The sequence below is a fragment of the Sceloporus occidentalis genome, unplaced genomic scaffold, assembly GCF_023333645.1.
Source record: "Sceloporus occidentalis isolate IW3139 unplaced genomic scaffold, rSceOcc1.0.p SCAF_260, whole genome shotgun sequence".
Lineage (NCBI taxonomy): Eukaryota > Metazoa > Chordata > Lepidosauria > Squamata > Phrynosomatidae > Sceloporus > Sceloporus occidentalis.
Genome location: NW_028317240.1, coordinates 868,977 through 883,645, shown reverse-complemented (window position 1 = coordinate 883,645; position 14,669 = coordinate 868,977). Strand labels below are relative to the sequence as shown.

At 41.3% G+C, this 14,669-nt stretch overlaps 1 protein-coding gene across 1 annotated transcript in view; it reads left to right on the top strand.

Moving 5' to 3' along the window:
* The window catches only part of LOC149275876 (proton channel OTOP1-like), a 31,343-nt gene extending 16,976 nt beyond the window's left edge, over positions 1-14,367 (top strand). The window contains exons 6-9 of the mRNA XM_089504210.1: positions 8,866-8,924; positions 11,470-11,600; positions 12,493-13,415; positions 14,197-14,367. Coding sequence (XP_089360336.1) covers positions 8,866-8,924; positions 11,470-11,600; positions 12,493-13,415; positions 14,197-14,367 — 1,284 coding nt within the window. The remainder of the gene's footprint in view (positions 1-8,865; positions 8,925-11,469; positions 11,601-12,492; positions 13,416-14,196) is intronic.
* The last annotated feature ends 302 nt before the right edge of the window (positions 14,368-14,669 follow it).

Sequence of the window (14,669 nt, the reverse complement as noted above, 5' to 3'; positions counted from 1 at the left end):
CTTGGCTCCGCTCTATAGCACAATGAATTACCCCTTTGTTGTTTTTTTTTCTGAAATAAGCCCTTCTCCTGTAATTGGTAGGTATTCCGTATTCCTCCCGCATGCTCCTTTTATTATAAACTCTTCTCTAAGCCTGTTATTACCCTGTACCTGTTCATTGTGTTGCAGACCTCCTTGTATAATCCGGTAAAGTTTTTAAGACATATTGAAGGATTTGCATCACTTAGTGCAAATCACCAGTATTTTTGATCAATTTCTATAGTTAATTGCTGTGACTAACTGTCCAGAATTGGATTATGTAGACTAGGCTGTTTGCAGGTATAGGGTCTAACCTTTACGGAAATCACACATATTTCACTTTTTTGGAAACGGCAGCTTCCCACTTCAATTTTATTAATTATTCTACGTATATATTTATTTTTTTATTTTATGAATTGTTCTTGGTCATTATCTGAGGATGATAGTCAGAAACTGGTAAGCCCAAGGTTGCACGCTCTGTTATTAAATGTTTGACCCAACTTTTAATGTTGTTATATTAGCTATGAGAATTATATTATTGCTTCATGAAATAAGTAATTTATATGCTACCAATTTACATTCACTGATAATGGATCTCCTCTTTCAGACCCTCATGCATTACTCTATAGGTTCTACTATTTAAAGGTAGTAAACCCCTATTTCACATCACTGCCTGAACTTCAGACACATTTTCCGGTTAGTTTCTGGTCCATTCGTTTTTGGACAATTCATTTTGTTTCCTACTCTTTTGATTCGGACGAAATTAGGAAGGCTTTTTCTATTGGGAACCATACCCTCACTAATACTCTCTTTCGTGCTCTCTCCCTCAATGTCTCATTACCTTCTCCGCCAGCCGCTTCAGTGTCCCCATCTCATTTTCCGCAGCTCTGCTTCTTATCTTGCCTCTTCCTGTTCTTAGATTCTTGGTTTGCTTCTCTCTACTACCTGATGGGTTATCCTGGCCTCCCGGAGCGCTTCTGTAAAAGGGTGGAGCCTCTGATACGAATTTAATCCTGAAATATTTTTTGTAAAAAAAGCTAGATATACTCTAAAAGCATTTTGTATAACAAACTACAAAACTATAAGAGTTATTGTGTGCTGTTACCTTTCAACCTGACAGCTGTGAACACACATTCACCAAAAGGGGCTGCATGACAAGCCTGTAAAAAGATTGCAGATAGGATCCAGTCAGGGTGTAATGCTATCGTAATGCTTTGTAACTGTAGATACCTCAGAGGCATATATGGAACTGCAAATAATCTATGGTTTATGGGGGTTTTTTTTAACATTTTTTTAAATATTTGCTTTTAAAGGATTGAGCTTTAACCTCGAGTAGCTGAGGACTGGGGCCTTGTCCTCACCAGTCAGCTTCTACCAAATAGGTTCCTCTCTTCCTTTGTTGCCTGTATTCTTGTGGAGACCATCAGGATATGACATCCTATGACATTGGATGACATTGGTGCCTCACATTAGCTAAAATGGAAATATTAAAATAGACGTCTGGACGGACCTCCATAATACAACTTTAATCTCCCCAAATGGCCCATTGAGAACTGTGGTGCAGGAGTCCAACCATCCAATAGGATGATATGTCATTTGGTTTATTTGATTCACTGACCTGTATAATGAAGGTTTTGGATAAGTAATGGGTGCACTAATAGCCTACATGGCCCCCTTGTCTTCCCCCACATGTTCTTTATATCAAAAACAATCTCGATGTTCACTAAAAGATAAATACTATATAGGTTGTTCCCATGATCCCATGTCTTTATCACATTTCTTTTTTTCCAAAAATATATGCATATTCAAGAACATTTAATACAAATAAAGGCTTTGAATATTTTGCATACTAAAATATGAATTGGCCTAAATTAACATTAAAATATTCAGATTATTTTAAAAAGTCATTGTAGCGTTTATGATACTATCATTCTTCCTTACCACCTTGTGGATAAGTGTATAAGAAGTCTTGCCTGCCTTCCCCTGGGGAGATTGTGTTTCAAGGCCAAAATGAGAAAGCACATAGGTCTGGGTTTGATTACCTGAGAACAATTTAGCAGTGGTTTTTAACTTAAAATTACCATTGTTGTCTATGGGCATTTGAAGATTAAAATAGTGATACATTTATCACAGGTAATATAATCCACCCCGTAGTTCCTATAAAAGCTAACAAATTTCCGGGAACGTTCACAGTGGGAAAGTAATGTGGTATTTGTCAGTAGAACAGCTAATTAGTGAAAAAGACATAATGCGCTTTAGTATATACAGAGCGGCTGTGGGGGGATCCCATTTCAAGACTCTCTGCTCTTCCATGCCTTGGCTTTATGTGGACATCACAGTTCACATGGAATATTAATTATCTTGGTTAAGTGCATGCACAAAAAGTTGGTGTTTTCTGGAATATATGACTTGATATTTTAGAAGAAAAATGTGTCCAAATGTTGCCTATGTTTTAGATTCTACTATAATCAACACTATACAAACCTCTATGCACCTATATATTACCTCTATGCACCTTAAATGAGTACCATCAAACTGGGCTCGTATAGAAAACTACTAGTGACTTTTTAATTGTCTTTTGGAACTTGAGTTAATAAAAGTGTATCTGAGGAGCAGACTGCTGGATGCTGTGTCATTACTAAACACTTGACTGCTTAAGCCCATAACCGGGGGGCTAAAAATTACCCACCCCAGTACCCCAAATGAAGACACAGGACACATTGGTGGGGTAGGGCTTTTGGCCACAGCTTTATTAGAATAAACATTCCTCAGGCCAGTGGTAAAACACACAACCAATTCTAAAATGACCTGCCAGCTGTTAAGCACTAAGCCCAACAGGCAGATAATTACCCCAACAAGCCAAGAATCCTAGCCCCGTAGGTGCCAAAAGCTGCCCACGGGACACGCCTCCCCAAGCCCATGCCATGCTTCTTTGTAACCCACGCTGGCCAGGGTACCCAGACCGCAGCTCTGACAATCAAACAAGACAAGATTAAAAAGAAAGATAACAAACATATAAATAACATGAACCGACCAAATGTAGTGAGCAAAACATGAAACATGAAATTAGGGCAGGCGGGAGGGGAACGTCTGCAGGTTGCTGGTGACAAAGGGGAAATAGGTAAGATTCACCTCTTACACTATCTAACCCTTATAGCTGCAACAATGTTGCAGCTACCCACCAATGAAAAGAGACCCTGACTACAGCCCTGTGCATGTGCCAGCAGTCATTACCCCCTCCCCTATTGGTCCAGGGGGCACCTTTTCTAAAGGCTCAATGGAGGTTCTATCTGAATTCTAATCAGACACATGCTCACTTATTTTATAGCACTTACAGTACTTTTTAATTGAACAGTAGAATGGATTATTTTATATATCAACAGTACGGTAAATCATAAGTAGGTTAATTAGGTTTTATCTTGTCTTGTGTGTCTGAAGAATAGTGTGACCATGTTTTCCTGATTGCTTAGAATAGTCCATCAGATAGGCTGTTACATGTCTATGTCCGGGCCACCCTGTTTTGAGACCTCCTCAAGTCCCAGAATTAAATAAAAGCAGTACAGGTGCCCTTCACAACCTGGGTCTGCAGCCGGCATTACCAGGGCAAGCAGTATTTGATACTCAGTAAATATTATCAGTGAAGATTCTAGAACGGGCAACCATGATTTACTGTGGTAGTAGAGGAGGACCTTTAAGTTTTTGCCTGATAGGAATGCATGACATGCCTTTATATCTCTCTCCTTTAAGGGCATGTTAAAGGGACAGTCTACTGTCACACACAGCCTCACCAGGAATTATTGGATATTGAAAAATAACCTGCAGTGATTAAAAACACCTGCTGAAGATGCTGCAGCTGTCCATTTTCCATTATCCACATTGTCTATCACTTATAGGAAAGTAATGCTATTAAAGTCAATAGGAGTTCTGTGCATGCACATGGGAGTTTACATTAACCACCACTGAATTCTCATGCAAGTGAGTACTTGTGCATGTGTACTTTTGAGCTAAAGATGCATTTAATAACATCTCCAGAAAGGTAAATTGCTGTGGTGTGAGGCTACAGAACAAATGCATACAAAGGAAACATCAGAAGAAAAAAATAAAGCTATCGTATGCATTAATGTCTGATGGAGGCTTCAAGCACCCTGTTAAGCAGTTTCACTGCTGAGCTTACTCAGGGCTGTATCTTGGACTAGGCTGAATATGCCTAGGGCAGCCCTTTACAGGGGACAGCATAAAAAGCCACCCCACTCGCCTGCTCATACACCACTACCTGTTTGAAGAAAGTTGACCAGCCTTCTCAATAACCCACAAAGGTTTTTGAGTCACACGACACCCCTAAATTATTGGGAAGGGACTCTACAAAACCAGTAAGATGCGGTCACATGGAGCCCTGGGGTGAACAAGGCAAAATCAAGGCAAAGATGGTACTGGGAAGCTGTTTGGGGACAAAGATTGTACTGGAAAGAGTATTGTCACATTGTCAAAGATGGCACTGTTAAGATTTCAGGGAACAAAGTTGGTACTGGGAAGCTGTTTGGGACAAAGCTGGTGCTAGGAAGTTGATTGTGGACAAAGCTGGCACTTGGGAGTTGTTTGAGCACAAATATGGTACTGGGAAGCTGTTTGGGATCAAAGATGACACTGTTAAGTTTTCAGGGAACAAAGTTGGTACTAGGAAGCTGTTTGGGACAAAGATGGTACTAGGAAGTTGATTGTGGACAAAGCTGGCACTGGGGAGTTGTTTGAGCACAAAGATGGTACTGAGAAGCTGTTTGGGGATACAGATGGCACTGGTAAGCTGTTTTGGGATAAAGATGGCACTGTTAAGATTTTAGAGAACAAAGCTGGTACTGGGAAGCTGTTTGGGGACAAAAATGGTACTGGGAAGTTGATTGAGGACAAACATGGCACTGGGAAGCTGGTGACAAAGATGGCATTATTAAGCTAGCTGAGGACAAAGATGACAAAGAGAAGCTGTTTGGGCATAAAGATGACACTGCTAAACTGTTTTTCACAAAGATGACACTGGCAATTGACAAACTGTTTGTGGGGAATGATGGCTCTTACAGATTACTGTCACCTATGCACAGTGCTATGCACAAGCTGGATTGAATTTAAACTATGTATGTTTACATACACTGTCTAAACAAGCAAGAAATGAGCCCTTTTTTGGCCTCATCCCCGTGGACTGCTCATGACCTGTGACTATGGCCAGTATTTTGTTTGGAAGAAAAGATTACAACCCTAATGGCTAAATTTGACACTCCCGCTACCGTGGACTACAGTTTCCATTATGGTCAGTAAGCCATTTAGTATAAAAGATTGGGTGTGTTGATATGTAGGCTGGCACTGTATTGAATGTATGTCACAAAAGGTGAATGCGGTTGAAGCCTTGTTGTGGCATTAATGTTCACGCCATGGACTGACCATGTGCTAATTAAAACAATTTGAGTGTATGTGATCTTTTTTAGTATAGTTGGCAAAATATAAAAGTAGGTTCTAAGTACCCACATTTAATATACAATGAGGGAGAGATGGCGATCCAAGAGGAAAAGAGGAAGCATTGAGTTTACAGAGGAATGCTACTGTTTTCTGAGCCATTTCTTGGCTCCTTTCTGAGAGGTTTGCCTGAGGGTATGGCCAGTGGTGTGACCATGCTTGTGATTTTACTTGTGACAGATAAAATGCTTGGCTTAGACAAGAAATAAATGAGTGAAAGAAGAGGGAAACCGAGAGAGATTGGAGAGAGAATAGAGAGACTAGAGAAAGGGGAGGAGAGAAAAGAGGCGAGAATATAAAGAAAGGAGAGGAGAGAGAGAGAAGAAAGGAGAGACAAAGGGGAATGGACAGGAGAGGATGAATTGGATCACAGAAGCACAAGAGACAATAAAAAGCTGCCGACCCCTTTCCATATTAGAAATGGCACGCGCCAGGGCTGTCCGCTGTCCCCCCTTCTCTTTGTTTTGTCTTTGGAACCCCTGTTGCAATCTATCAGGTGCAACCCTGACATCAACGGTCTTTCTGTTGGGGGTACGCGCCACAAATTACTGGCGTACGCGGATGACCTTCTCTTCCCTGTCTCTCACCCTCGGCTGTCTCTCCCTGTTATTTTGCGCGAACTATCGGTTTACGGTGCTCTCTCGAATTTTAAGATTAACCCTTCCAAATCTGAAATCCTTACCGTCGCCTTGCCCTGTGCTGAGGTTCGCTCCTTGCAGCCGTGCTTCTCCTTCCGTTGGAGTTCTGATAGAATTAAGTACCTGGGGACCTGGCTCTCCCCTGACTTCTCTCACCTCTTTCACTACAACTTTTCGCCTCTTCTTGCCGGGATCCAGGCGGACCTGTCGCGTTGGCGTGGTTTGATGATATCCTGGGTGGGCCGGATTAATGTCATTAAAATGTCTATCATGCCTCGTGTGCTGTACCTTTTCCAGACCCTCCCCGTCTATCTCCCCCCATCATTCTTTGTCTCCTTGCGGCAGACTCTCTTGCGGTTCGTCTGGGGTTCTCGGGCCCCGCGAGTCCGGTTCTCCACTCTGATTCTGCCCAAGTCTCGGGGGGGTTTGGCGCCGTACTACAGAGCATGTCATCTTCTGCGGGTCGTGGAATGGGTCCATGGCCCTAGCCATAAGCAGTGGGTGGCTGTTGAGTCTTCTCTCTTGGGGTCTCCTGCTGGTGTGCTGCCATGGCTATCGATCCCGACGGCTAGGTCTCTTGCTGCGCCTCACCCATTCATCCGGGCTACATTGGACGTCTGGCATTCTGTGCTCCGACACACCCAACTTTCCACCATTCCTTCCCCTCTGACTGCTGTTAGGGATAATCCCGACTTCCCGCCCAGCCGGGGAGGGTTTATCTTCCCTGCCCCCCCCTCTGATCGGACGGGTAGTATCCGTTCCTACTGGTCGCCGTCGGGTCTTAAGCCCTTGACTCAGTTGTCCCCTTCTTCGCCTCCCTCCTTCTCTGATGTTTTCAAATACGCGCAGCTCCGCAGTTTCTGTTGCTCTCTGCCTCGGCAGCACAATCTCTCTCGTCCCCTTACTGTATTTGAGGATCTTTGTGTGGCGCCCTCCTTGTTAGCTTATGGCGTCTCCCGCTTATACGGCCTTCTCCTCGATGCCTTTAATCCCTTGCCTCCGGCGTTTATGGGTCGCTGGGAGTCTGAGCTGAGACTCACCTTCACGCAGCCCCAGTGGGAGAAGATCTGTGTTCTTAATTTCCGTTGCTCCAGGAGTGCCAGAGATCAGGAAATGTCGTATAAGTTGCTGGCCCTCTGGTATCGCCCTCCTGCGCTGCTTTCTGCCTATCGCCCTGATGTCCCCAACCGTTGTTGGCGGTGTGATGCCACTCCGGGTTCCCTCCTTCACATCTGGTGGGAGTGTCCAGGTATTGTCCCTTTCTGGACTGCCATCCACTCCACACTTCATCGCTTCACGGACTCGGTTCCCCCTCTCACCCCGGAGTGTTTCCTTCTTTTTCATGTGCCCCAATCCGTCAAGCGCTTCCGGAAATCGGTACTCTGCCACTTGCTGGTGGCTGCTAAGGCTCTAATTCCTTTACACTGGGGCTGCCCTGCCCCCCCCACGTTCGCTGAATGGGTGCTCCGAGTGGAGCGGCTCAGGGTTTTGGATGAACTGCATCATATAGCTTCTGGGAGTATGGAGCGGTATCAGGCCTTGTGGTTCTGCTGGTTGTCTTTCGTGAGTGACCCTACTATTTGTCCCTTACTGGAGTAATCTGTGTGAGCCGTGCGAGTTTCTGTGTCTTCCTGTCTTCTCTATAGCTTTTTGACTCCCTATGTACTTGTGTTGTGGTTTTGTGTCCCTCCCTCTCTCCTCCCCCCCCCCCTTTTTTTTTTTATTTTTTTTTTATTTTTTATTATTTTTTTATTTTTTCTCTTTTTCTTGGTTCTTTCTGATTCTCTTCCCTTGTTCTCCCCTTCTCGTTCTCCTCTATTTTTTATTTTTCATTCGTGTACACGGTCCTGCTCCGCAAACAGTCGCAGGAACACTCCGCCTGCAGCTCTTGGCTGGTACCCTGAATACTACTTTTCTTGGAGTTGCTCCTCTTGTGGGTGCCTTGGCGTTCCCGGCCTTGGAATGGGAACTTTCCAATTGCTTCAGTTGGTGTCCTATTTTAGCTAACTTTTCTTTGATATGAGTTCTGCATCACTAGTGCTTCGCCTGTTGCACTCATGCGTGCGCCTGCCTATGGTAGAGGGATTTTCTGATATCCTGTAATTGGGGCATCGCCGAATATTTTGTTTACATGTCGGCCTGTCCACTCGGATTTTTCATCTGTTAACGATATTTGCTGCACCTGGCCGGGTGCACAGACTGTGGTTCCTTCGCTGTGCGGGCACTTCGTGTGTCCTTGAGTGTACTTTGTCTATGTACTCTGTTATGGCTCTTCTTTTGTAGCGTGTTGGCGCATTATGTATCACCTGTGTGGATTCTTCTACCCCTTCCCCTCCCTTTTTTCCTTTCTGTACCCCTTCCCTACATTACCTGAAAATTACAATAAAAATTTTTGATTTGCCCTAAAAAGCTGCCGAGAGATTTTGTGCCCTGACGTGGAGAAGCTGTGCTTCACCCACAGTCTCCAGGCAAAACTAGAAGAGTTGTCAGGCATGCATGTGATATTTTAGTGACTTTACCTGCTCAAACACCACACTGATCTGATTCTTTATGGAAACGCTTATGACGTTTTTAGATTTTTTTTTCCTTATGATGTATTTTGGTATAACATAATACCAATATCAGTGGTTTTTATATAATAATGAATGTATATTTGACACAAATACAATACCAGATAAATTAACAATTTGTTCTACTTTGTTCCTAGGTTTATTTTTTATGGTTTCATGCTAAGGATATCATCCAGTCGTTCAAAACTCTTGAAAGGTAAACAGTTGTTTTATGTCTGCTAATTACATCCCATCCTGATTTTGCAAACTATTGTTACTGATTCTACTCTTCCACCTAGAGTTCAGATATAGGTAAAAAGGAAAACAGTTTAGGATATCTGAACATAACCTATCTACTGAGTATGGTAATAGCCAAGAGTCATTTCGTTCCAGATCCAACTTCATTCAGACTACACCCTTGACATACCTTGACCCCAAAAAGTGCCCCATATATCTTGCTGGGCTAGGTGGCTATCTAATCTGGTTTCCTAAATAGACCAAAACAATATCTGAGAATTCTTCAGGTTTGAAGCAGAGTCTCTGGGTGGGACCCTACTTCCCTTGGCCTCTGGGTCAAACTCTTCTGTCAGTCTAGGCAGGGAGCTTTTGTTTGTCCATGTCTCCTCCCACCTCATTCCCCGCTCACCAAAGCCTGTGGTGGCTAGCCCTGTCTCTGTGGCCAGTTAACCCCGCCCCACTCCCCCAGAAGAAGGGGAGCTTCTGGCAACCTGGGCAGGTGTGGCCAATAGAGATGACTTATGGTTTTCAATCAAAACACATATGAATTTAAATAAAATAATGATTACAAATTATTCAAAAAGAATCACAAATTCTGATCACTATTTTGTATTAAGTGACTTTGAAGTTGATCTATTATCCATAAATTTGTGGTTGACAAGGTCCACTACAGTTAAATACTATCTTCTTTTTATTGTGCTAGGGAACGTGTGTATATATAAGCCATATTTACCTAAAATTTGCTGGGTCTCTCTGTTCTGTCGCAGAATGATGGATACAAAATGGCACACGTACCGTTTTCATGTGCAGAGGCATGTTAACCTTGGATTTTGCCCTAGGCCTGACTCGTGGCGGTGGTCCCAGCTGCCCAAGCCTATCGCATCACATCCCGACGCATGAATAATTATAAATAATCCCAAATGTACACATAAAAAATTGTCTGGCTAAATCAGTATAGGTTGATTTTGAAAAGGTTTCTGGTGCATAATGAACGGCTCAAACATATCTTCATTAGTATCTTAGACGACTTGAGGTACAGCTTAAATGTTCACGTCAACTGTTATCAATTACAGTTACCAATGCGTTACCGGGAACGTCTCAAGGTAGGCCTCCTGCAGCTCTCCCTCTTTTGGAGTAGCCGGGAGTGGGCGTGGCCTAACACTTCTCCCCTGCCAGAAACAAGAAGCTGGCTCTAAGACCTGGGGAAACAGGGCTTCACCCGGAGATTCCCAGTTATGGTTAGAATATACAAGTATACAAGTATGTAAGTACAGGACCTCTGGTGGTGACTGACAGGTAATCACCAATGCAGCAAATTAGCATTGGCAGTGTTTAATAAGCTTTCGGATTTTAAGTATTATATTTTAACTTAGAAAACAATTAAGCAAGCATAACATAAACTAAGGTTCTCAGAATCATTGCCTTCATTCTGCTTCATTCTGTATGTCTTTGTCATGTTAATTTTTAATGCAAGAAAACATATTGTCAGATTCTCACCGTTGAACCTGACTGAAGTTTGAGGAATAGAGGAAGAATGCATGAAGGGGGCGCGTTTTCAGGCGCTATATTAATATCTCACAAATTATTTACAAGCTGCTCAACGTTTACAAGGTGTTGACCCCTTAAAGACACCTCTAACACTACAAAATAGGAAAAGGAAAAAACAATGGAGTGCTGTCACTTTAAATTTATAATAATAAAAATGTATACTTATGTGCAATTAGTTGAAGTATATATGGAGTGCTTTTCATCTCAATTCGGGTTAATCTCTCGACCAGAATCACAGATTTTCACATAAAAGAGAAATAAAACAGACACCATAATATTTTCCATATAATATAAATGATGTATAACGCTGTCCCCAATAAGTATCACACTCCTTTTTAACAGAGCGCTCCATTGTTTTTTTCCTTTTCCTTTGCCATATTCTCATATCCTTTTAGTTTGAATACTTCTAATGCGCTTATGCCACTTTACTGCTGCATGCGCATGTATGTATGTAACAAGACATATAGACCGTCATACATGTATAGTACACTTTGCTGCCTCTGCAAATACCTATTATTATTGGATTACACTAGGATCTACGGTAATATATCTTAATTCTAGATACAATATCTTATTAGATTCTAAAGATTCTAGACAATGTATTTCGGTGTTGCTTTCCAAAATATAGAACTTTGAAGTTGAAAATTGGTTTAGAAGGTATTTCTAACAGACACGTAACATCATTGAAATGTACATGGATGGACCTTGTTCCCCCAACTAGGGCTACTTAAATGTTAATTTATTTTAATGTTTAGTTTTTTTACATTTTAATCCCTTGTCCTGTTGCATAGGAGTCAGGGAGGGGTGAATTTGAACCTTTGTGACCATAGGGCTTATATTATTAACATCTGAAAGGGAAAATTACAATTATGCTTATTTGTATCACGTCTTGGAATAAAACCATGTATGGTCCATAGTCTCTATTAATGCTGCACATCTCCTTTTTAATAAATGTTTGTATATCACGTGTGTTCTAGGTTTGGTTTAATCCATGCTGTGTTCACCAACCTCCTACTCTGGGCCAATGGGATATTAACTGAATCAAAGCACCAATTGAATGAACACAAGGAAAGGCTGATCACTCTTGGCTTTTCAAATATAACAATGGGTAAGATATTCAGAAGGTAAAACATACATTTAATTACATCAGGTCCTCAAGGGTAGTATCCTATACCACAACTTAAAAGGTAATAGGCAGCTCTCCTGTACTCACAGTTTGACTGAACAGGTAATTCAGAAGCAGAGCGATGAGTAATTTATATGTATTATTGTTTTATACACACTTTTATTAATGGTTCTTAAGTGGATCTTGGCATTCCGAGTTCACTGTTTCTACATGTTAACATGATCCTTCTTTGTTATGATCAAAAATGTATCGGTGACGTACAGCAACACTAAGGCAAGTGCATTACAGTGACTCTCAGAAGGTGCAAAACCTGAACACATGCCATCTAGCAGTCATTCCATAGCCTTATCTAGAGCCCTCTCTAGTAAGAGAAAAGGAGAAGGTATCACTCAATATGGTACAAATCTCCTCCCTGTTCCCTTAAATTGCTTAGCTACAACACAAAGAAAATACAGCGGGATATAAAGGGATCTGATATCATATTAAGGTGCACTTAGTTTTGGTTTGGTCATGCTAGACATCAAGAAGATAGAACATGACCTTTGTTACTCCTTCACTTGTCCTCCAAGAATTAAGCAAATGTTTAGTATCAACTTGTTGGAAGTACCCAAAGAGAAGAAAAAGACTTGAATGTCCACAAATGGGAACTCTAGTGTATAAGCAGAGACTTCATGACCCATGAGACCCAGTAGTAAAGCATGGCATGACAGGCATATTCTGACACCTCTCTATGGGCCTCTTGGACAATATAGCTGACACAGCTTCATCCTTCGCAACTTTGTTGTTTTTCAGGACTGAAAATTGATGTAGTCACTCAATTACAAAAATATTGAATCCTTTTCCGGCTAATGGTATTTTAATATTTCCTTTATAGATCTCCATACACCTGAATGCAATTGTACTTCAAGTGTCTGTTCCATATTTTCACAAGGAATATACTACCTTTATCCATTTACAATAGAATATCATATTTTGGCCTCAACAATGCTATATGTTCTCTGGAAGAATATTGGTCGCAGAGTAAAGCACCATCAGCAACAGAAAATTCACTTTAAGTTCCATGGTATAACAGCTGGCACTATCGTGGGGTTACTTGTGCTTACGACAACCATTGCTGTTCTTGTAGTTTATCTCATCCAAATAGGTCGTTCAAAGAGTAAGAGCGAAATGGCACTTACTATGTTTTATGTATACGCCATCACAGTCTTGACTCTTATGTGCACAGCGGCTGTTATTGGGCTCATCATATACAGACTGGAAAATAAATCAATGGACGGGAGCGAAAGCCCTGCCAAGAAACTGGACTCTGATCTACTAGTTGGTTCATCTTGTGGATCATGGCTCATATCCTGGGGTTCGATTTTAGCAATAATCTCTGCAGAGACACACCCTGGATACGCATGGTACAACCTGCCTTATTCTATACTCGTAATTATCGAGAAATACATTCAGAACTTATTTATTATTGAATGCATCCATCGAAGAGAAGATGAAACCAGTGAAAAAGCCATTGAGAAAATATTTTCCATGTCCAGTCGAAGCACCTTATCTCTTACACCTTCCTATGAAGTGTTCAGTGAAGCGGTTACTATCTGCAGTGAATTTCCCTACTTGTCAAATTCACAACTCTCTCTAGGTGAAGGTTGTGTGGAGAATAAGAAGAATCAGGAAAATAATAACTCTATTAGACTCTCACCATCTAGTGTGGCAATCCAGGCTTGCAGATCCACAAAGCTCAACAAGAAAAGAAGAATCCTAAAAAATATTGCAGCGTTCCTCTTCCTTTGTAATATTTCGGTAAGATTCTTTTACATCATTTTTATAATTTTTGAGCTTCAAATAATTTTTGTGATATAGATGTTAGCATTTAGTCCAAATCATCCAGGAAAAAGCACAATAATTATAATTAATAGTAACATAAACAAAAAATAATATGTTCTTCTAATTTAGACAAACATCTATAAATTCAATTTAATTGATACAAAAACTTCAAAATCATGTTAAAGCATATTTTTGATGATAGTATAAAGCAACTTGGACCATCTGCAAACATTGTCTTTCTGTAGGAATGATAAAATGATGGTGGGTGTCTATAGGTTGGGCTTAATCATAAATGACGATACTTCTTGCTCTTTTATGTGACAGTAGATACTAATGCTCCAATTTAGTTTGTCGCATCACCCTGTTTGAGATCAGCAAGAGTGGAAAGTTTCTCTCTCCTTGACTGTACCCCATTGATTATTAACCTTTCTGAAGCCAAGTGCTACTATCTACTTGATCTACTTATTTAAGATGATGACAAATGCGTTTAGAAGAAATCAGAGTCTTAGACATTAGAAAGTCTCTTTCTTTGTTAAGAAGGTAATGGATAAGTGGAATAGTTTTCCAACAGGCAGAGGTTAGTGGGATTTAACCATGCATGATATAGAGATGAGGCTAAAAAAGCTGATCATAAGAAGCCAAAGAACAAATAAGGCTTAAGGTTCCAGGATTTCAAAAAAATGGGTGGACTTTATGGGGTGAATCACTTGTATCCGTCATTAACTTTGATATTTTTGCTCTTTTCTTTCTTCTATAGCTTTGGATCCCGCCTGCATTTGGTTGTCGTCCCCAATATGACAATGGACTGGAGGAAGTTGTGTTTGGTTTTGAACCATGGATTATTGTTGTTAATCTCGCAATGCCTTTCTCAATCTTCTACCGTATGCATTCAGCATCTTCACTTTTTGAAGTTTACTGTAAAACATAGATTACTAAAGGTTCATTAATACATAAAGAAAAATATGGTTTAATTGCAAGTAAGAAATCCATACAAGCCTCAGCCTACGAAACCTTAATGCGTTGCCCCGAACCTATTAATTATACAAAACCTATTAATTATACAAACATTAGGCTAACATATTGCTAGCCACAGTTATCCTATATAACAGTGATGGCGAACGCGTGGCACGCGTGCCGCTGTTGGCACGCCGAGCCGTCTCTGTGGGCACGCCGTGACTACAGTCATACACTGTAGTCACGGCGTCCCGCGGAACTACATCTCCCACAGTT